The 25,028-nt window shown below is 43.8% G+C and overlaps 1 protein-coding gene across 1 annotated transcript; it reads left to right on the top strand.

Annotated features, from left to right (window-relative positions):
- Positions 1 to 24,461, top strand: LOC149440970 (NACHT, LRR and PYD domains-containing protein 1b allele 2-like). Its single transcript, XM_089657925.1, has 6 exons — positions 1 to 217; positions 3,876 to 4,165; positions 5,642 to 5,764; positions 7,571 to 7,706; positions 14,405 to 14,452; positions 23,361 to 24,461. Exons 1-6 carry the CDS (start codon positions 64 to 66, stop codon positions 23,630 to 23,632), a joined length of 1,023 nt encoding a protein of 340 aa, XP_089514051.1. The 5' UTR covers positions 1 to 63; the 3' UTR covers positions 23,633 to 24,461.
- The last annotated feature ends 567 nt before the right edge of the window (positions 24,462 to 25,028 follow it).

Here is a 25,028-nt window from a genome sequence, read left to right as displayed (position 1 = left end):
AAACTGGAACCTGGCCAGCTTTTCTGCTGCCCGGAGACGGGGATTAAATTCCAGGGGAAATCAATGGTCTCAATTGAATATGCGTTGGAATATGGCAAAAACTACATGAAACAAATGAAAGAAAGTGGATATGAACTCGTGGGTCCTCTGTTTAAAATCACTGTTAAGTCGGGCGTGGTGTCCAGCGTGCACCTGCCACATTATTTGCATTTAGAAGGTAGGTCATATGCTGTGAATGTTGTAAGTGTGCCTCTAGTAAATAGCGTATGTGTATTTCACTCATTTCAGTTATTCAGGTTCCTTGTTGGCTAACTTGAAAAAATATCCATAAAACTCAAATTTTAGCGTTCACTATTTCCAAGAACAAGGAAAAACATACCACCCCTGTGTGACTGCTGTAAATCATATTTGCCAGCAGGAAGGACAATTTCTTTTGACTACATAAATGTGTACCTTTTCCTTTCATATATACACTCACCAGCCACTTTATTAGGTACACCTTGCTACCCGGTGTAGTCTTCTGCTGCTGCTGTAGCCCATCTGCTTCAAGGTTGGACGTGTTGTGCATTCAGAGATGGTATTCTGCATACCTTGGGTGTAATGAGTGGTTATTTGAGTTACTATTGCCTTTCTATCACCTGGAACCAGTCTTCCCATTCTCCTCTGACCTCTGACATCAACAAGGCATTCCATCCACACAACTGCCGCTCACTGGATGTTTTCTCTTTTTCGGACCATTCTTTGTAAACCCTAGAGATGGTTGTGTGTGAAAATCCAATTCGATTAGCAGTTTTCGAAATTCTCAGACCAGCCCGTATGGCACCAACAACCATGCCACGTTCAAAGTCACTTAAATCCCCTTTCTTCCCCATTCTGATGCTCGGTTTGAACTTCTGTAAGTCGTCTTCACCACGTCTAGATGCCTAAATGCATTGAGTTACTGCCATATGATTGGCTGATTAGCAATTTGTGTTACCAAGCAATTGAACAGGTGTAATTAATAAAGCGGCCGGTGAGTGTACATCATATAGCCAACATTTCATGGACACCTAACAAACACACATATATGAGCACAGACAGAAAGTCTTAATGGTTGTCATTTACTTTCCCTTATAAAAGTAGGGCCATCATTAGAAATCATGGGACCACCTACAGCTTACCTGGGGGCGCGATTGGCTTTCCACAGGGTGTAAACATTTGGAGCCAAGGCGAATTGCTGGTGGTATGACAAATTACAAAGAGAGGGGCCTAAAGCTTGAGCCTATATACAGGTGGCAGGGGTCAGGAGTATGTAATGTACAGAGTGCAAATCAAATCAGAGGGCATCCCTACAGGTGAGAGCAAAGAGGATTGGGGGATCCATAGATCAAGAGGAGGAAATCCAGACACAGGAGCCCTAGTTGTGAGCTGGGGCCCTAGCTTTTTAAGGACTCTGTCAGTGATCGGGCAAGTAGGGATGACTCGCACATCACTGCGCAATTGGGCAACTATGTGGCCAATGAGGTTTAATGTTGATAAATGTAAGGTTCTGAACCTGGGGGCTAAGAAAATGCATGCATCATACATACTGGGGAGGTACAATTGGGGGCGTCAATTGTGGAGAAGGATCTGGGGGGTCAATGGTGGAGAAGGATCTGGGGGATCAATGGTGGAGAAGGATCTGGGGGGGTCAATGGTGGAGAAGGACCTGGGGGGGTCAATGGTGGAGAAGGATCTGGGGGGTCAATGGTGGAGAAGGATCTGGGGGGGGTCAATGGTGGAGAAGGATCTGGGGGGTCAATGGTGGAGAAGGATCTGGGAGTTCTATTAGATCACAAGCTTAATAATGGCAGCAATGCCAAGCTGCGGGTTCTAAAGTGAGCAAAATCCTCTCTTGTATTAAAAGAGGTATAGACTCCAGAGAGAGATATCATATTCCCCCCCCCCCCCCCCCCGGTACAAATCATTAGTAAGACCTCATCTGGAATATGCAGTTCAGTTTTGGGCTCCAATTCACAAAAAGGACATTGGGGAACTGGAGAAAGTACAGAGAAGGGCAACCAAACTGATAAGAGGCATGGAGGAGATCAGCTATGAGGAAAGATTAGAGGAACTGAATGTATTCTCTACTGAGAAGAGGAGATTAAAGGGGGATCAGGGGCGCACTGACCATTTGGGCGCTTGGCACTGCCCGAGGGCCCAGGGTCTGTAGGGGGCCCCATGAGATGCCCCTGGTACCTTTCATAGGCTTTTTGGGTGTGGTTTGAGTGTGGCGAGGACGCAGGGGCCCCATGATCCCCTATTGCCCGGGGGGCCCATAGGTTGTCTGTCCGCTCCTGGCGGGGAAATGATCTCCATGTATAATACATAAGGGGGATATGATCTTCATGTATAATACATAAGGGGGGATATGATCACCATGTATAATACATAAAGGGGGATATGATCTCCATGTATAATACATAAGGGGGGATATGATCTCCATGTATAATACATAAGGGGGGGATATGATCTCCATGTATAATACATAAGGGGGATATGATCACCATGTATAATACATAAAGGGGGATATGATCTCCATGTATAATACATAAGGGGGGATATGATCTCCATGTATAATACATAAGGGGGGATATGATCTCCATGTATAATACATAAGGGGGGATATGATCTCCATGTATAATACATAAGGGGGGATATGATCTCCATGTATAATACATAAGGGGGGGATATGATCTCCATGTATAATACATAAGGGGGGATATGATCTCCATGTATAATACATAAGGGGGGATATGATCTCCATGTATAATACATAAGGGGGGGATATGATCTCCATGTATAATACATAAGGGGGGGATATGATCTCCATGTATAATACATAAGGGGGGGATATGATCTCCATGTATAATACATCAGTGGTTCATATAGTGAACTTGGTGTAGAGTTATTTCTCCTAAGGTCATTACAGAGGACAAGGGGGCGCTCTTTACGTCTGGAGGAAAAGAAATATAATCTCCAAACACAGAAAGGTTTCTTCACAGTAAGAGCTGTGAGAATGTGGAATAGACTCCCTCAAGAGTTGGTTTTGGCCAGCTCAGTGGATTGCTGTAGGAAAGTCCTGGATTCTTTCTTGGATACACAGAATATAACTGGATATAACATTTATAGGTAAAGTTGATCCAGGGAATATCCGATTGCCTCTCAGGGGATCAGGAAGGAATTTTTTCCCCTGCAGGAGCAAATTGGATCGTGCTTTATTGGGTTTTTTTTGCCTTCCTCTGGATCACCTGTGGGTATTGGATTGTGTATATAGGATTGTGCATTTATTTTCCCTTTTATTGGTTCAATTAGATGGACTAACTAACTATGTAACTATATATATACTGCACAGTTCATTTTAAGGTCCCCACCACCAGTCCCCTCTTCCAATTAGTGGCCCATAATATCCAGGAAAGTTCCCGTCAGGAAATGTTGCACTGGGCCCATCTGAGCACCACTGGATATGTAGGGGGCCACGGTCCTGGTGTGGGGGGACTGCCTGTAACCCCTAACATTGGCGTTGAGTACAGGACATTAGTTCAGGTAATTCTGTTGCTAGGGAAACATTTTTAATCACAAACAAATCAGAACATTTGGTGATTTGTGGGCTCAAGCCTGTTCTTAACTCAGCTTTGGAGTGCTGAAATGTGTACATCATTGCTCTCTTTACAGCCATTTTTAATACACTATATGGCCAATATTTAAGGGCACTTGACTATTGCACCCCCTAAAGTCGATAGACATTTCAAAAGGACCTCTCAGCAATCTGAACTTTTGTATTTGATGCTGCTCAATACCCACCCCAGAGGGAGTGTAAGTGATACAGATACTTATGTAATGCTTCTTTTAAACAGGTCTTGGTAAGGACAAATCCAGCATCAAATACGGCCACTTTAAAGATGAAAACTTAACTTTTAAAACCCCAACAAGCATTAATCCATCCTACATTGTGTTGGAGGATCCCACTTTCTCCTGTGCCGGAGCTATGATTCGTTCCACTTCGTTTTGGACACTGAAGAGGAGATCCATACAAATTAATGGGAAGGTTCTTTTATACTTCCGTATAGTGAGTCCACACAACAAAGAATACAAAGAATACCGCACTCATTTGTATCTGGTGCCCTGCAAGAAACCTGAACTGAAGGTAACATGTCCATGTGCATTTCCCTTACACATCCCTGCCCACCTTGTTGACATCATTATGATGTAGGACCAGCAGTGCTAATATTGAGGGTGGGAGAGGAGACCGGAGTGCTGGATCTGGTGAGATTCCAACTAGAAAAATATGAGTGCTTTACCCTGCATATGCATTGGGTAAGGTGGGGATCAGCATTTTTTTTTTATTTTTTGGGGCAGCTGGTTTTGGACCTTCAAAAAAGGTGTGAAGGTTGTGATTAAAAAGGAGCTGCAGACAAATATCATGAAAAAATGTTTCAATAATTGTAATAGCAGCATTTAAAGAATATAGTATCTGAACCCAGAAACATATAGGTAACATCAGGAGGGCAGGTCTCTGCCTAAGTTATTACAAGTACTTATATAGCGCCGTCAATGTACGCAGCGCTTTACATATATATTGTACATTCACATCAGTCCCTAACCCTCAAGGGGCGTACAATCTAAGGTCCCTAACCCTCAAGGGGCGTACAATCTAAGGTCCCTAACTCACATTCATACATACACATACTAGGGCCAATTTAGACAGGAGCCAATTCACCTACCAGCATGTCTTTGGGGTGTGGGAGGAAACTGCAGTACCCAGAGGAAACCCAAGCAGGCACAGGGAGAACATGCAAACTCCAGGCAGGTGGTGCTATGGTTGAGATTTGAACCAGCGACCCGAGTACTGCCAGGTGGAAGTGCTGACCACTTAGCCCTTTGCAAACTACCAAATATTCAACACAAATACTCTTGCGCTTGGGGGTGAACTCAGGGTACAGGCACTGTATACACTGGCTCTGAGGAAGAGGCAAGTCCTCAAAACACGTTAGCCTGTTGGAGGTCCAGTGTTCCTGTGTGGAAAGCCATACCAGGCGGACTGGACATTGCTGTTCTCTATGATGAGCTTTTATACATTGAGTATATCACCATCTACTACTTTTATCTATAAAGGCTATTTAGGTTGTGCACTAGGCCGGTGCACCCTGTTTGTCTTCTTTGCATCTAGAACATGCAAACTCCAGGCAGGTGGTGCCGTGGTTGGGATTCAAACCAATGATCTTAGTATTGCCAGGCAGAAGTGCTAACCTTTTAGCTCTCCATATACCACAGGGCTGATGTTAGAAATCACGGGGCCCCATACAGCCAACCTGACAGGGTCCCCAAAGAAAAAGAAGTTTACTATGTTTCAGTTGTGAACGAACACAGTGAGTGAGTGCTACTGATAACTCATTGGGTTCATTCAGGAAAGAAAAGGGGGTGGCAAATTTAACATGTTTACTGGATCCTTTCCCCACTCTGCATCCCGAAGTAACAATTGTTATAGCTTAATGAATTTCTTATCTCGCTAAACAAACTGAGAATCTCAAGCCCTGTATATAACTGCTGCTTTATACTGTGGATTAGTCAAGTCATATTTTTGTTCTTTTAAAATATATTTCTTTGTTTCCACTTAATATAGAAACTTGATGATCTGAAGAAAGAAACTGGATTTAAAAAGATTGATAAACCTTACAACACCACACTGATTGTTGGTGATATTTACAAAGTGAAAACTGAGCCAAAAAGCAAAGTTATGCCGGAGGTAATACTATGCATTATATTTCTAATCTTAATAAAAATATAAATAGATATTTCTATAGCTATTTATTAAAAAAAATATTGTTGTGTTAAGGTCTCATCATTTATGTGCAAACATAACACAAAATGCCCATATTTGTAAAATGTGTGGAACAGTTTCTTTGTTACCTTTCAAAGAAACATAGAAAAGTGATGGCAGAAAAATACTGAGTGGTTCTGTGACGGGAGTGACTTTGGGTGGGGGGCCCATGGAACACAGCCCACTTTGCAGAGGTGGGGAGACCCCTGTCTCAGCTCCCCATATTCCTATTATGTGTAAGTCACCCTGTGTCTGTTAGGGGTACAGGGTGGTCTATCCTGATATTGTGTAGACATGTATAGGTGGGGTGTGGGGGTTGTTCATTGTTTACTGCCATGTGGTCCCATTGTTCTATTGTGTGTCCTGCTTGGGAACAAACTATTATGGGATGTATGGGTTTGTGTATTGTCTACTGCCTTGTGGTGTATTCCACTGTTCTATTGTGTGTCTTGCTTGGGAGCAAAGGATTATGGGATATATGTGTTTGTACTGGCTTGTTGGGGGGGTGTTTCCGGCAGCCCTTCCCCCTCATGGGACGGCCTACTGATGTGTTTCCTGTTACTGGGTGTATTTCCCCGCCCTGTGTATATACTGTATATCTTGTATCTATGTTAAAATAAAGGAGTCCACTTCCTGTTTTAAGACGAGTCTGGTGCTGTTTCGTCTTGTATGGCCAGCGGTGGTGTCCGTGGATCTGTATTCGGACAGGGAAGTGGGAGTCTAATGGAAATACCCTAGCGCAGTCAGGGTCCGGTTCCGTTGCAGGTTCATCAAGTCTGCCTGTGTTTTTTTTTTGGGGGGGGGTTGTTTTTGTTAACTTTTTGTATGGGCACAATCTTTCGATTGTAGTATTCCCTAACATTCGATCCTATGAGAAATATAGCCATATGAACATTTAACCATAAAAGCGCATTTACCAACAGAGAAAATAGCCTAATAGTATGGGCTGAGAACATTCGACCAGCAGAAGGAATACAATGAGGGCAGGCGAGGACTGAGACTAAAAATAGGCGCGGGCATTTTAGATTGAGCATTCCGAAGCCCGGGAACCCTGGGAAGGGGCCTACCTCCAGGCTGAATTTGAATGGAGGATGTCTCAACCTCAGTAGTCCCCAGAGAGAGGACCAACTCTGCAGCAGGGAAGGAGCTAGCCCAGCAGAAGGCCGGAAGGCAGCCACCAACCAAGCAAGCTCGCAGGAGATGAAGAATGAGCAGTCCTGCACCCCCTGGGCTGGTAAAAGAGAGAGGGCATTTGGGTGGGAAACATGACTAGCCCCCATCTGGGACTGTTGATTGAAAGAGACAGATTCTGGGTCACCCTGCCCATGGATTGTCCCAGTACAGCTGGATGAGGAGAGGATCCATCTGGGGTCTAGGGTGGTACATCGGGAGAGGCTGGAGAGCTCTCTAGGAAGAAACCATTTTTGCTGTACATGTACTTGTACATAGTTGCTACGAAGTTGTCCTCAGTTGCAGTTCCCTTGGGCATCCCATACACCCCTTACCCCATCCAAGTTCAACACCCTAATAAAACCTAAAAAACAAGCTCAAGGACTGTTTACTGTCTCCAGAGTGAAAGTCTGAGAAAATGCCTGTTGCCTGGCTGTGAAGGACTATAGGGGGACCCAATAACTTCAGCAACTCCTAAGGGGTAATGCTACAAATAGTACTAATAATAAAAGTCAATGCCTATGACCCCATAACAAGCTAAACCTTTGATATATTTTCTAGTTTTTGCAGTATGAACTGTACGAAGGTATAGACGATCTCCCCTTTATGGAAATCAATGTGGGAGGACGTGCAACATCGATTTCTCTAGATCTGGTTAGAGATGAGAAGTCTGTGTGGATGGGAGAGCTGACAAGAGGTATTATTGTATTTACAAACTACAATTCTTTCATCACATCTTCTCGACCTGGGAAATCGTAACCGTCTCTTACAGGGGTCTGTTTCTTAAAAAAAAAAAAAAATCACTTTGCAAAAGTCTCAGTTTGTGCAACCCATAAAACTTTTTAACTTTTGTGTGAAATAGTTTGTTGCCTTTCGGTTAAGAACATTGAGCCAGCATGGAGTATAATGAGGGAGACGTCGGCACTATGTACAGCCTAGGGAGATTCCTGTGCAAATGCTTGAATGAACCTCCAGCTGTATGTGCTAAACATGGAAGCTTCCTTCTGTTTGTTAGGGAGCCAGCACCCACCTAATAGCCAGTGAGTCGCCCCAGCCCCGTACATTCAGCTATCAGTCAGGGATTGCCCTCACATTGACCAAATATGGACATTCAAGCACTAGAAGCAACACAGAAGGTCATGAATTTTACCCCAGAATATTAAAATTTACTGCAATGATTATCTTAATAATACAGTTTTTCACAATTTATACAATATATAATATAAATATAAAATCAGAACATTGTGAATATCCCCTCTAACCATAGTTAGTCTGGCTGAAAAAAGACAAAAGTCCATCCAGTTCAACCATTAAAAGAAAAAAAAATTATAATCCTATACCCACAGTTGATCCAGAGGAAGGCAAAAAAACCCAGCAAAGCACGATCCAATTTGCTCCTGCAGGGGAAAAATTCCTTCCTGATCCCCCGAGAGGCAATCAGATATTCCCTGGATCAACTTTACCTATAAATGTTCTATCCAGTTATATTCTGTGTATCTAAGAAAGAATCCAGGACTTTCCTACAGCAATCCACTGAGCTGGCCACAACCAACTCTGGAGGGAGTCTATTCCACATTCTCACAGCTCTTACTGTGAAGAAACCTTTCTGTATTTAGAAATTAAATGTTTTTCCTCCAAACATAAAGAGCGCCCCCTTGTCCTCTGTGATGACCTCAGGGGGAATGGCTCTACACCGAGTTCACCGATATGAACCACTGATGTATTTATACATGGAGATCATATCCCTCCTTATGTATTATACATGGAGATCATATCCCCCCTTATGTATTATACATGGAGATCATATCCTCCCTTATGTATTATACATGGAGATCATATCCCCCCTTATGTATTATACATGGAGATCATATCCCCCTTATGTATTATACATGGAGATCATATCCCCCCTTGTGTATTATGCATGGAGATCATATCCCCCTTATGTATTATACATGGAGATCATATCCCCCCTAATGTATTATACATGGAGATCATATCCCCCCTTATGTATTATACATGGTGATCATATCCCCCCTTATGTATTATACATGGAGATCATATCCCCCCTTATGTATTATACATGGTGATCATATCCCCCCTTATGTATTATACATGGAGATCATATCCCCCCCTTATGTATTATACATGGAGATCATATCCCCCCTTATGTATTATACATGGAGATCATATCCCCCTTATGTATTATACATGGAGATCATATCCCCCCTTATGTATTATACATGGAGATCATATCCCCCCCTTATGTATTATACATGGAGATCATATCCCCCTTATGTATTATACATGGAGATCATATCCCCCCTTATGTATTATACATGGAGATCATATCCCCCCTTATGTATTATACATGGAGATCATATCCCCCTTATGTATTATACATGGAGATCATATCCCCCCTTATGTATTATACATGGAGATCATATCCCCCCCTTATGTATTATACATGGAGATCATATCCCCCTTATGTATTATACATGGAGATCATATCCCCCCTTATGTATTATACATGGAGATCATATCCCCCCTTATGTATTATACATGGAGATCATATCCCCCCTTATGTATTATACATGGAGATCATATCCCCCCTTATGTATTATACATGGAGATCATATCCCCCCTTATGTATTATACATGGAGATCATATCCCCCCTTATGTATTATACATGGAGAAGAAACCTTTCCGTGTTTGGAGATACACGGTAATTTCTTTTTCTCCAGACCAACACTGCTGGGGTTTCCAAGCTTGGTGGTGGAGGTCTGAATTTCAGACTGCAAATGCAAGGAAACGCACACCACAGCAGGTGCTCAACATGTTTTGCGGCTTTGGCTGCTTCTTCAGGAACAAAATCTAGAAGGGAGCAAAACATGACTCAATATGTACAAACCATAATGACAATGTATTATATGACATCAAACAGCAGTAGCACATCATACGTCAAATAGACGGTGCTTAAAAGCAGTCCAGTAGGCTCACCCCAAAACCAAGAGTGGCGACCAACGTAGCGGGGAGGCCCAGGCATGGGAGCCAAAATCTCCTTAGTTGCTGATATAAGTGTGACATGGTATCTTGGGAGCTTTACTGACATTACAACTTAGATTTTTCCCAAGGAGCTGGATCTGTTTTCTGTTTGTTTTTGACAGATTATTGGGACGTGAAAAATCACTTGTTTTACTTACGCTTTGGGGTACAATTTTCATTAAGTTCCAGTATCAAGTTTGTTTCATAAATCAGTACCTGCAGTGGGGTATTTTGGTTGTGTGCTGCCCTAGGAAACACTAAAATTGGGTGCCCCTCCCCCTATTTAGAGAGAGAGAGAAAAATTTAGAAGAAAGAGAAAAAGAGACAGAAAAAAAGAGAAAAATAGAAAGAGAGAGAGACTAGTTTTATACCACACAAGCACAAGGCTGCATGCACAGTCACAGGGAGCACCGACCTTTATAAGTCAGTGCACCAAAAGACATTGTCCTGTGTACATCGGGAGTTCTGCAACTGGTGCTATTCTGACCATGGGCATTACCACGTCTGCTTTTTCATCATGTACAGCAAGTTAGAACAAAGAGCAAACATGAAATTGTGCATGAAACTGAGCAAATCGCTGGATCTCCGCAATGTTGTCAAAATGGCGACCTTTGAGCTGGATCAAAAGAGGGCATTTTCGGGGGTTGAGTTTGTAGAAGGTCTTCCTGATCTCTCGTCATCTTCTAGTGATGTTCTTTTGCTTTTGAAGTGCGCGCCACTCAAAACACCTCAAACAACTCATTGCAGCACCGCCGCAAACTAACCAAATCACATCAAACACCTCTGTGGCAGATTTGCTCAGTTTCACACAGAATTTCACGGTTTCTCTTTGTTCTAACTTGCTGTGATGAAATAGCAGACTTGGTAACGCACGTGGTCAGAATAGCACAACTCCCAGTGTACACAGGATGTCTTTTGGCACACTGACCTGCAGGCATGCAGCCTTGTGCTCATTTTTTAAATATATTCTTCAGATTTTTTTTAACATAGAAAAAATAATTTTTACATATATTTTTAAATGCATTCCAAAAATGTAAATTTGTATTTTTAAAGACATACAGTATATTTGAAATGTATTTAAAAAAATTTTTTTTTGTATATTTTGTAATAAAACGCATTTCAACATGCAGTGTGTGTGTATAAATAAATATATATATATATATATATATATATATATATATATTTGTATATTTATTGCAATATATTTTGAAATATATTGAATATGGTCAAAATTGTAGCATTTCAAATATATGTCAATATATTTGGGAAGAATTTTTTTAAAAAGACTCGTGAGCCAATATAGTGACTTTCACCTTCAAAATGTGTAACAAAATAGAATATACTATTTTTAAAAAATGAATAAAAACATAAAATAAACCAAAAATAAAAATCAATATGTGGTTCGCAAACACTTCACACCCAACTCATATAATAGTGTATATAATAGTAAATAAATAAATTATTGTGCTGCGCTCCCTAAAAACAAAAACAGCATGTTCATATATATCAATATCCAGAACCATACAATAACCATCTTAATTGTGTTCCACTAAAAATCCACCCATGCAGCAAAAACATCCCAATATAATACACAAAAAATCCTCATACAAAAAAATCACCCATGCATCAAAAAACATCCCAGTGTAATGAACAAAAGTCCTCTTTCCCATAAATCAGCTTCGATCAAATGGATTAATTCCAGGTTTCCAAGTTCCTTATAGCAGCACTGCTGCTCTATTATGCGCTCACCTCAATTCATAGCCTATCAGGCTAATGAACGCAGTTTATCCCACATGAGGATGAAGGATCCCTTGGATGACCAGCACCTTCTTTGGATCTCTCCACACTTCAGTGTTCCTGATTAACCACCTGGATACTTAATCCTCTTCTATGGACATACGGATAAATGGATATAATATGCCTCTTCCACCCCTCCTGGGGAATGAATCTCCTAACGATTGCTCCAGCAATCTCCACATGTATGGTAATAAAGGGAAACAAAGAATAGTGCTTTATCCTTTTAAAACACTTTATTGCAAAACTAAGTTTGCCACACTCACATTGTAATAGATGAAAACAAGCCCATCAGTAAAAATAGCCATCAGCGTGTATCACACTCTCTCTCAGTACTCGCCGTATCACAGCAAAGCCGATCGAACGCGGTGACGTCAGAGCCCCTCCCCTACGCGTTACGCCTCCGGTCACGTGGCTTCATCAGGGGGAATTGATCAATTGATATATATGCACATGCTGTTTTTGTTTTTAGGGAGCGCAGCACAATATTTGGGAAGAATACTTTTAAAATATATTTCATATATTTTTTTTTTCCATGTGGGTAGGCAGTAAATCCACAAGAGGTAGTGAGTAATCCCTTAAAGTCCATGATTTTGGCAGTAATCCACAAAAATCGGTAAGTACATGACTGGCATCTATAAGTCCATCTATAAGTCCACATAGATCCACAGGCTCCAGACCCCAGTGGGAACCCCGACTGGGCTCCTCAGAAGAGGACACAGACCAACAGAGTAATGTCTACATCTTGGCAATGGGTGCACAAATGAGCCCCTATTTATATGGTGTGACCTGTAGGGGGCGGTAACCCTTTGAAAAAGAGCTGGAAGACCTAGCCAGCAGCAATTAACTCTTTCTTCTCAGATCCACCAGCCTAGCAGGTCAACCAAGGACAAATATTGTGCACAGTTACATTGTAACATTTGGTCTGTATACATGAACACAGTTGACCTAAATAACCCCAGAGCTCAAACACAGCAAAAGAAAACCATTTAGCCCTTTGGAAGCATCTGCTTACAGGTATATAAAGCAGCATTTGGTTCATTTTTTTTACCTTCCTCATACTTCCACTTCAGGAAAATACAAATATGATTTTAGAACAAAAAGTCGAAACAAGTCTATACATTAGCACTTAGATAAGTGTTCCCTGCTCACTCAGAATGTTGCCTGTGGTGTTAACCGCTTCCCGTTTGCCCTATAGCAGATATACTGCTACAGGGCGGCAGGGGTGCGCAAAATCATGTATATATATGTGATTTTGCATTTCCTTGTAGGGGGCACTCGGATTAGTGATTATTATTAGCACTGATCACTGTATTGATATTACTTGGGATGTCAGTGACACCAAGTCAGTTCCCCCCCCAGTGTCAGAATGTCCGCCGCAGTCCCGCTATAAGTCGCTGATCGCCGCCAATACTAGTGAAAATAAAAAAAAAATCCCAGTATCTATACCGCCATTTGTAGAGGATATAACGTTCACGCAAACCAATTAATTGACACGTATTGGGATTTTTTTTTAGCAAAGACACGGAGCGGAATACTTTTTTGCCTAAATTTATTGTCAAATTTGATTGTTTAAATGTTGTTACTGGACATGTTTAATAGCAAAAAGTCAAAAATGTTGTTTTTTTCTCAAAATTGTCATCCTTTTTTGTTTTTTTTTTAGGGAAAAAAAAAGGCACAGGTGATTAAATACCACCGAAAGAAAGATCTATTTGTGGGAAAAAATTCAATTGGGTGCAGCGTTGCATGGCTGCGCAATTGTCAGTCAAAGTAACGCACCGCCATAATGCAAAAAAATGGCCTGGTCAGGAAGGGGGGGGGGGGATCCTCTGGAGGGATTTTTTACTGGACATGTTTAATAGCAAAAATTAAAAAATATATTTTTTTCTCAAAATTGTCGCTCCTTTTTTGTTTATAGTGCAAATAAAAAAAATAAAAGGCCTAAATTTCTGATGAAATTTGATTTTTAAAATTTTTTTACTGGACACGTTTAATAGCAAAAAGTAAAAAATATTGTTGTTTATTTTTTTTCTTTCAAAATTGTCGGTCATTTTTTGTTTATAATGCAAAAAAATAAAAAAGGCACAGGTGATCAAATACCACTGAAAGAAAGCTCTATTTGTGGGAAATAAAGGGCATAAATTTAAATTGGCTGCAGCGTTGCATGACCGCGCAATTGTCAGTTAAAGTAACGCAGCGCCGTAACACAAAAAATGGCCTGGTCAGGAAGGGGGGGAATCCTCTGGAGGGCGAGGGGTTAACAACCAATAGGGCTGTGGCATAAATACCCTCCTGTGGCAGCCCCCCCCCCCCCACTATAAGAAGTGAGGACAGGTCTTGGTGGTAACAATCACTTGGCATTCGAAGCTCCATTAGTCCTGGGATACAGTGGATATAGCAGATCCAGCATTTAAAAACTCAGTAGCAACCTACCTTTTGATTGATCTTCTTCTATATATTAGGAATGATCCATGTTGTTCTTGTATATGTGAACATGTAATAGTTGATAGGAAGCTGTAAAAACTGCCTGATAATATTGTAATGTTTCATATTTTCAGGCGATCTAGAAGACGAAACAGCCAGGGTGGGACATTATATGGAGACCGGTATGTTTCAACTTCCATTGTCACAGAACTTGGTGTGAAAATAATTTATAGAAAAATAGAAGATTGATGGCAGAAAAAGACCAAGTGGTCCATTGTGCCTGCCTGGGTGGGGTGGGGGTGTTGTTTTTTCTTTTTGTTTTCTTTCACTTTTTTCCGTGGAAAGATCTACAGTACATGTGTACCAAGCATGTTTAAATCTGCTTACTGTTGACTCACTCTCTCTACTGGAAATTTATTCCACGCATCAACTACTCTTTCGGCAAAATGATACTTTTTAAGATTAGTTTTGAACTTTTCTAGCTTGAGTTCTTCTTCCTGTATTCTTGATATTTAGAGGAGGAGGAAGGAGCACCCAGTATCCAAAGTGATAACACACTTGATGGGAAGTTATAGTGTTACTAAACCCCGGACCCCGCATTCACTATATCCGCTCTCCCCTGGATCCAGCATTCACTATATCTGGTCTCCCCAGACCCTGCATTCACTATAACCGATCTCCCCGGACCCTGCATTCACTATATCCGCTCTCCCCGGACCCCGCATTCACTATATCTGGTCTCCCCAGACCCTGCATTCACTATAACCGATCTCCCCGGACCCCGCATTCACTATATCCGCTCTCCCCGGACCCCGCATTCACTATATCCGCTCTCCCCAGGCTCTGCATTCACTATATCCGCTCTCCCTAGACCCCGCATTCACTATATCTGCTCTCCCCGGACCCCGCATTCACTATATCTGCTCTCCCCGGACCCCGCATTCACTATATCCGCTCTCCCTGGACCCCGCATTCACTATACCCGCTCTCCCCGGACCCCGCATTTACTATATCTGGGCTCCCTGGACCTGCATTCACTATATCCGCTCTCCCCGGACCCTGCATTCATTATATCCGCTCTCCCCAGACCCCGCATTCACTATATCCGCTCTCCCCAGGCTCTGCATTCACTATACCCGCTCTTCCCGGACCCTGCATTCACCATATCCGCTCTCCCTGGACCTGCATTCACTATATCTGGTCTCCCCGGACCCTGCATTCACTATATCCGCTCTCCCCGGACCCCGCATTCACTATATCCGCTCTCCCCGGACCCTGCATTCACTATATCCGCTCTCCCCGGACCCCGCATTCACTATACCCGCTCTCCCCGGACCCTGCATTCACTATATCCGCTCTCCCTGGACCTGCATTCACTATATCCGCTCTCCCCGGACCCTGCATTCACTATATCCGCTCTCCCCGGACCCCGCATTCACTATATCCGCTCTCCCCGGACCCCGCATTCACTATATCCGCTCTCCCCAGGCTCTGCATTCACTATATCCGCTCTCCCTAGACCCCGCATTCACTATATCTGCTCTCCCCGGACCCCGCATTCACTATATCTGCTCTCCCCGGACCCCGCATTCACTATATCCGCTCTCCCTGGACCCCGCATTCACTATACCCGCTCTCCCCGGACCCCGCATTTACTATATCTGGGCTCCCTGGACCTGCATTCACTATATCCGCTCTCCCCGGACCCTGCATTCATTATATCCGCTCTCCCCAGACCCCGCATTCACTATATCCGCTCTCCCCAGGCTCTGCATTCACTATACCCGCTCTTCCCGGACCCTGCATTCACCATATCCGCTCTCCCTGGACCTGCATTCACTATATCTGGTCTCCCCGGACCCTGCATTCACTATATCCGCTCTCCCCGGACCCCGCATTCACTATATCCGCTCTCCCCGGACCCTGCATTCACTATATCCGCTCTCCCCGGACCCCGCATTCACTATACCCGCTCTCCCCGGACCCTGCATTCACTATATCCGCTCTCCCTGGACCTGCATTCACTATATCCGCTCTCCCCGGACCCTGCATTCACTATATCCGCTCTCCCCGGACCCCGCATTCACTATATCCGCTCTCCCCGGACCCCGCATTCACTATATTTGGTCTCCCACAGTACACAGAACATGGAAATGCAATTATTTTAGTAAATATAAACTGCTAAATACCTTTTCTCATCAGCAATATATAGCAGTCTTGTGACTGCTGTTAGTGTCCAGCAGAGCACTGGTTAAAGCTTGTAGGAGTTTTCATTCTGACTGTCTTATGAGGCTGCATAACCCCTGACCCTCTATCTGGACAGTGCTGATTGGCTCTGTGCTGATCACATGCACCCTCCCAAAGAAAAAAAAAAGCCTCTAGCCATACACACTAAACTGAGCATGTGCAGAGTTCCTCCTAGAGCTCTGTACTATAAGCAGATGGATTGGGGACAGTAGAAGAAGGGGAGAATCAGAGAAGACAGGATCAAACAGCCTTTTTTCACAATGAAGAGGATTATTTATTTCAGGTACTTATATAGCGCCGTCAATGTACGCAGCACTTTACATATATATTGTACATTCACATCAGTCCCTAACCCTCAAGGGGTGTACAATCTAAGGTCCCTAACTCACATTCATACATACACATACTAGGGACAATTTAGACAGGAGCCAATTCACCTACCAGCATTGGAGTGTGGGAGGAAACCTGAGTACCTGGAGGAAACCCACGCCCAGGGGCGGGCTGACCATTCGGGTACTCGGGCACTGCTCAAGGGCCCAGGGTCAGTAGGGGGCCCCATGAGATGTCCTTGGTACCTTTCATAGGCTTTTTTGGGTGTGGTTTGAGTGTCTGTGTGAGGACACAGGAGCCCCATGATCCCCTATTGCCCGGGGGCCCCATGAGTCAGTCTGCCCCTGCCCACGCCGCCACAGGGAGAACATGCAAATTCCAGGCGGGTGGTGCCATACTTGGGATTCGAGCCCACGACCCGAGTACTGCCAGGCTGAAGTGCTAACCATGTAGCCACTGTGCTGCCCAAATTAACCCCTTAGGTTCCCCAGTGAGTATAACAAGCATGCTTTCCTGCATCTACAGACCGATTATATTGTTGTGGGTTTAGTAACACTTTAATAATCATTTATCGGGAGTCACACATATAGTATACGGATCAAAAGTATTATTAAAATAATATTGTGGCTCCTATGTGTCTGTATAACCGATCCAAAAATCAAACAATTAAAAAATAAAGAATTAACTCCCACAGTGTGCCGGCTATGTGGGTTGGCAGCTGCCCCTATAAAGTGGAAAACACTTGAAACATAAAAACTGTGAATAGGTAGGCACTAAACCAGCAATGGGCAAACTACGGCCCGGCGGACCTTTTAATCCGGCCCGCGGAGCTAGGCTGCTCTCACAGTCCGCCCTGAAGACCGGTGTAGCATGAAAATCTGTCTCCTATGAGGATCTGTCCCCCTCGACGTATCTGCGCATGTGCCGGAGATCGCCGATCGGCTGCTAATGCCTGAAACTGGCACATGCGCAGATACGTCGAGGGGGACAGATCCTCATAGGAGACAGATTTTCATGCTACACCGGAACGGCGCGGGACACAGCGAGAGGAACGCGCGGAGCAAAGGTAAGTGAATTGACACAGGGGGGACTTGGGGACTTAATATGGGGGATGAATTAATATGGGGAATGAATTACTATAGGGGGGATGAATTACTATATGGGGGATGAATTACTATGGGGGATGAATTACTATGGGGGATGAATTACTATGGGGGATGAATTGCTATATGGGGGATGAATTACTATATGGGGGATGAATTACTATGGGGAATGAATTACTATGGGGGATGAATTGCTATATGGGGGATGAATTGCTATATGGGGGATGAATTACTATATGGGGGATGAATTACTATGGGGGATGAATTACTATATGGGGGATGAATTACTATATGGGGGATGAATTACTATGGGGGATGAATTACTATGGGGGATGAATTACTATATGGGGGATGAATTACTATGGGGGATGAATTACTATGGGGGATTAATTACTATGGGGGGTGAATTACTATGGGGGGATGAATTACTATATGGGGGATGAATTACTATATGGGGGATGAATTACTATATGGGGGATGAATTACTATGGGGGATGAATTACTATATGGGGGATTAATTACTATGCTTACTATGGGGGAATATTACTATACTTACTATGGATGACACATACACATCATTCATCTACTCTTGGTCCGGCCCCCGGGTCCAATATATGAACCCATTGCGGCCCTCAAGTCAAAAAGTTTGCCCACCCCTGCACTAAACCAACAAAATGCAACAGAATTAAAAATGCAAAAGCAAAGCATCTCTCTACATCTAATAATGCACGCCAATAACAAATGAAATGTGATAATACATAATTCCTGTGACATCCAGCCAATAACATACATCCAACATTTATAGAAGTGATAATAAAGCAATCATGATGTAGATATTAACAGTCCCATAGAAGTCTGTTGCTGTGAAAAAAGATGTACGCTTTCACCACGTGGAGACGAAACAAGTGAATTTCACGCTCACCAAAGATAATTGACCCCAATTAAGGTGGTCAACAGTGGCGAACTGACAACTTATTGTGCCCCCGGGCAATAAGGGATCTTGGGGTCCCTGTGTCCTCGCCCACACTCAAAGCACACCCAAAAAACCCTATAAAAGGTACCAGGGGCATCTCATGGGGCCCCCTACTGACCCCATGTGCTCAAATGGTCAGCCCGCCCCTGGTGGTCAAGCAGCGCATTTGTTATATTGGAATAGAAGACCAGCAGTGGGCTCTGCTGGGATATCCGTCCAGGTTGTCAGCAGATCTTATGTGCTGCCCTAGTAGAACATTCGCAAGATTCCAAAATGTAGCAGTAATAACAGGGTTCTATGCACCAGGCTCTCCTTACCATGAAGGTAATCCTGCACAGAGCTTTTCTCATCAGCAGTATATAGCAGTCTTGTGTCTTCTATCAGTGTCCAGCAGAGCACTGGTTAAAGCTTGTAGGAGGAGTTTTTATTCTCTTGTAGGGGGATGCAGAACCCCTGGCCTTTGTCTGGCCAGTGCTGATTGGCCCTGTGCTGATCACATACACTCTCCAAGCAAAAAAAAAAAGAAACCTCTCTAGCAATACACACCAAGCTGAGCATGTGAGGAGTATCTCCACAAGATATGTCTTATCAGGAGATAAGAGGGGGACACTGGAAGAAGGGGAGGATTCATGGCAAGGCATTCATGGCAAGGAGTACTCTGGGAACCCTGATTTATAGTGGATGTAAAGGCTCAAGGTTTTTCACCTTCATACATTCTATGCATGAAGGTAAAATCCCTTCTTTGTGCAGCATCCCCCCCTGCCCGGCCCTAATACTCACCTAAGCCCCCTCTCGATACAGCAATGTGCACTGGAGTCTTGGCTATCCTGGGACTCCTCTCCTCATTGGCTGAGACAGAAGCTGAGACACAGCCAGTGAGCCAATGAGAAGAGACAGGGGGCGGGGCTGAGCCACCGCTCCATGTGTGAATTGACACACAGAGCACTGTAGCAAGTTGCGTTCTGTGGGAGCACCTGACAGGAGGGAGGGGCCAGGAGAGCCTGCGGGGGAACTTGAGAAGAGGAGGATCCAGGCTGCTCTGTCCAAAACCATTGCACACAGCAGGTAAGTATAGACCAGGGGCGGACTGACCATTTGGAAACTCGGGCACTGCTCGAGGGCCCGGGGTCAGTAGGGGCCCCATGAGATGCCCCTGGTACCTTTTTCATAGGCTTTTTTGAGTTTGGGCAAGGACACAGGGGCCCCATGAGTTGTCAGTCCGCCCCTGGTATAGACATGTTTGTTATTTTTTCTTAAAAAAAAAAAAAAAATAAGCCTTTAGAATCACTTTAAGAGGGGCTCTGATGTAAGGGGGAACTCTGTGGACTCTGGTGTAAAGGGGAACTCTGATGTAAGGGGGTCTCTGCTCTCCAAAGCCCACAGAGCTCCCATTTCATCAGAGTCTCCCTTTACAGTACAGTCCATAGAGTTCCCCCTTACATTAGTGTACTCATGGGCAGGAGAGAGAAGGGAGGAAGGAGGGACACTTTGGTCACCTTGGTTGGTGAGCTCACTCACCCCAGGAAGGAGGCTCAGGCAGTCTGAACATTTCCTCCATGATCTAGTTGGGGGCTACTGGGCTTTCCCTTCCACTTATCCCCTTTATGAGGCACAGTACTGCCAGGGATTGGAATGTGGATGGGACCTCAGGCACACACATGAGCAGAGGAGCGGGGGGAGGAGGAGGAGTAGATCCTGCCCTCTCTCCTCTCTGGTTCATGAGAGGTTGGGTGGCGGGCTGTCAGTGTTGGGTCTGGGCAGTGAGATAGAGAATATAATAGACACTCTCTGCTTATACCTGCAACCAGTAACCCTGTCGTGGAGCCACAGTCTGGGCCTTCGGAGCCCCCCCGCAGTGGCGGAATGCCAGGGCCTAGTCGCGAGCGAGACCTTTGTGACCCTGGTAGTTCCACCACTGTCCACAGCAAATACTGACTTTACATCACTTATATTTATGGTAATGTTTTTATGCTCTTGCCAGGAGGGAGAGGCGTACTCCCCCAAAATGTGTTGGATTGATCTGTTTTTGTGTGACTCTCAGTAAATGACTGCTAACTCCCCATCAAGTGTATCATTAGGTGTGCCTTCCTCTTCATCTAAATACCATTGCCACTGAAATGATATCACATTCACACCAGTTAAGAAGCAGCCCACACCAACAAAGGGAGCTAAACATCACCATTCATCCATTGAACCACCAAATACTGATTCAGAGCACCTGAACCAGTCCAGTGTGGTTCTTAGCTCCAACCAACCATATTTTTGCTTTATATTGATGGCTACAAGACGAATATAATCTGCACACAGCTTTATATTGAAAATACTGCCCTCCTGAGCCTTCTTCACACTCATCATATATTTAAGGGTTTCAATCGTGTCTCCCCTTTCCCTTCTTTCCCTAAGACTGTGCAGGAAGGTAAAAAATCCTTCTGTGTTCAGCTCCCGCCACAGCCCCCCTAATACTTACCTAAGCCCTATCCAGCAATGTGCATGAGAGCCTCTGCTTTCCTGGGTCTCTCCCTCCTCAATGGCTGAGACAGCTACTGTCGATCACAGCCAGTGAGCCAATGAGGAGAGAGCCTGGGGGTGGGGCTGAGCCACGTCTGTGTGTGAATGAATACACAGAGCAGCGGCTCAGCAGTGATCCTGCTTGGGTGCCCCCATAGCAAGTGGAAATGTACTGTGGCCCGCTATGAGGGCACGTGTCGGGAGAGAGGGACCAGAAGCGCTGGCTGGGGATCCGAAAAGAGGAGGACTGGGGCTGCTCTGTGCAAAACCATTACACAGAGCAGGTTATCCTAACATTTTTGTTATGTCATATAAATAAATGTGGCTTTTAAGTTTCCTTATATGACTCAGTCTCCATGCACACTGGGGGGGCGTTTTGATAACACTGGTAATGTTAGGTGCGTAAAGTCACCTTTTTTAGCGTTTTTGCATTGGCGTTTAGTGGCGTTTTCCCGCGTTTTGTCTGCTTTTGTGTTTTTCTTAGCATTTTTTTTAAAATATGTTTTTCGGTCAAAGAAAGTCCAAAAACGCTGGTTTGCGGCGTTTTACTGCGTTTTACCACATTTTGCCATGTTTTTCAGTGTTAGCCCTCATGTACACTTGACATTTTTACAGTGGCTGTCTATGGCTTTTTACATTTATTTCTACAGCCAGTAAACCCCCCAGCATGTTATCCATACACACACAGACTGCAATCAACATTTTTTGGCAGGGGCATTTTTTGATTGGAAAAAACCCAGAACTAGTGGGTTTCTAGAGGAGTTTTTTTAGCTGTAAAAATGCTCTAATGCTGAAAAATGCGGTAAAATGCAGTAAACCATTGCCTACTGGCGTTTTTGGACTTTTTTGACCCAAAAAACACCCCTAAACGCTAATGCAAAAACCCTGAAAAAAGCTGAAAAGGTTTTTAACGTGTGTGACGGGAGTGACTTTTGGGGGTGGGGGGACCCCTGTATCAGCTCCCCAGATTCCTCTTATGTGTAACCCACCCTGTGCCTGTTAGGGGTACAGGGCGGTCTGTCCTAGTATTGTGTGGACATGTATAGGTGGGGTGTGGGGGTTGTCCATTGTTCACTGCCATGTGGTTGTCCCATTGTTCTATTGTGTCTTGCTTGCCAGCAAACTATTATGGGATGTATGTGTTCCTGTATTGTCCACTGCCATATGGTGTATCCCTTTGTTCTATTGTGTGTCTTGGTTTGGTGGGGGGTGTTTCCGGCAGCCCTTCCCCCCCCGAGGGGATGACTTGCTGATGCGTTTCCTGTTCCTGGTTGTATTTCCCCGCCCTGTGTATATATCTTGTGTTTGTGTTAAAATAAAGCAGTTCTACTTCCTGTCTTAAGAAGTCTGGTGGTATCTATTTCCTGCTTGGTCAGCGGTGGGGTCCGGGGATCTGTGTTCGGACAGGGAAGCGGGAGTCTAACGGAAATACCCTAGTGCAGTTGGGGTCCGGTTCCGTTACAATGTGACTTTACACAGCTAATGTTACCAGCATTATCAAAACGTCCCCCCTCAGTGTGCATGAGGACTTATCCTGAATGGTTTAGCTACCCTAATTAAGCTCCATTGTTTGGAAGATCCTTATCAGCTGTTTTGGTGATCTGGAGGCGGATTTGAGTGACCGGCTTTCTGGATTGTTTAACAAAGCGCGCTTGACCACTTGAACAGGGGAGTCATGCCTTTCTGGTAAGCCTTCTGTAGTAGTGGTTGGTGACGCGACAACTGTCCTTGGATTTCTTTTGTTTCATCACAGCCTCTAGGACTTTTATTTTATTTTTGGATGGAATGTTTGTTTGACACATTTTTCACTGTTTTCTTATGATTATTTGTAACTTTTTAAGCGCTGCACTTTTATGTATTCATTGCAGAAACCTGCATGATATTATAGATAAAAGGTGATTTACTTCATGCAATTCTTCTTATACACAGATGGGTCTGAGAAACATTTTGTGATGAAGTATAGAGCGGAACTGATACTTAAAATAGATCCTATTGGGCCGGTCATAGATAACCTGTTAAAACGAGAAAATCTAACACATGAACAAAAAAATCATGTGCTCAACAAATCAACACCCGAGGAGAAGATGAGAGCCTTGTATGATTACGTGAGATGCTGGGGAGAAAAAGACATGGAGGCATTCCGTGAAGTCCTCAAAAAATGCTATCCCAAGATCATCAGCGATCTGGAGAAGAAAAGCTAAACACATAAAATAGAGCGATATGTGGTTGGTCATCTTTCGGGAAAAAAATTAACTATCTTTATTTCTACTTGTAAACCCTCTAATCTGAACATTGAGTTATCTAGACTGCATGTTACTCAATTTTCTGTCTTCATACAGATTATGATTACACACTCACTGGACACTTTATTAGGACCACCTTGCTAGTACCGGGTTGGACCCCCTTTTGCCTTCAGAACTGCCTTCATTCTTCGTCGCGTATAGTCAACAAGGTGTTGGAAACATATCTCAGAGATTTTGTTCTTAGCTGACAGGAGTGGCACCCAGTGTGGTCTTCTGCTGCTGTAGCCCATCTGCTTCAAGGTTGGACGTGTTGGACGTTCAGAGATGGTATTCTGCGTACCTTGGGTGTAACGAGTGGTTATTGGAGTTACTGTTGCCTTTCTATCATCTCCAACCAGCCTGCCCATTCTCCTCTGACATCAACAAGGCATTTTCCTCCACACAACTGCCGCTCACTGGATATTTTCTCTTTTTTGGACCATTCTCTGTAAACCCTAGAGATGGTTCTGCGTGAAATTCCCAGTAGATCAGCAGTTTTGAAATACTCAGACCAGCCCGTCTGGTACCAACAACCATGCCACATTCAAAGTCACTTAACTCCCCCTTTCTTCTACATCCTGATACTCAGTTTGAACTTCAGCAAATTGTCTTCACCACATCTAGATGCCTAAATTATTAAGTGTTATTGCATGTTCTTATTAATATAGCCAAATTTACCCCCCAACTCCTCCCACAGTTTTTACACTACATAGACAGTAATATACCGAAACGTGCGGATTGTTCCCGATTGGTGTGCTATTTTTTTTTGGAAAGTTTCGCCGAATGGTTCACGAAATATCAGCGTTTTTGTGGTGAAATTGGTCCCATAGGAATGAATGGCGCAATGTTCAAAACTAGAGTGGGAGCTGACAAAAGCTAGAGTGTGAGCTGAAAAATCAGGACATGATTTCTAAACTGCCATCACTCCCTCATTTTCAAGCCCACCTACACAAATCTTATATCAAAACGTTCAGCTATCCCTGCTGCCACTAAAAATGTCCACGGCTAAGCCATAGTTCTGATAGTTTTCACAATATGACCATTTGTTTGCAACTCATGCCGCCCATTGACATTCATTGAAACTCCACTCTAGCCACCTCAAATTTGAAGAACAATTTCTAAACTGCGACTGTGCCTTCATTTTTAATATTTCAGAGACATACTATACATCAACATGTAGGTCTGGGTCTTGTGATTCTCACAATATAAAGCTCTTCAGTGTAGGATTTATAATTTTTAAACTACAACAGTTTGAAGATGGCAACTGCCAGTGAAGTGAGCAAGTTGGAGCAGTTTGTTTTTAACCGCTCTTCTA

Source organism: Staurois parvus, unplaced genomic scaffold (genome assembly GCF_062004578.1).
Source record: "Staurois parvus isolate SC_StPar_1 unplaced genomic scaffold, SC_StPar_1.0 ptg001042l, whole genome shotgun sequence".
Lineage (NCBI taxonomy): Eukaryota > Metazoa > Chordata > Amphibia > Anura > Ranidae > Staurois > Staurois parvus.
The sequence above is the reverse complement of the archived record's forward strand: the minus strand, read 5'-3'. Positions and strand labels throughout refer to the sequence as shown.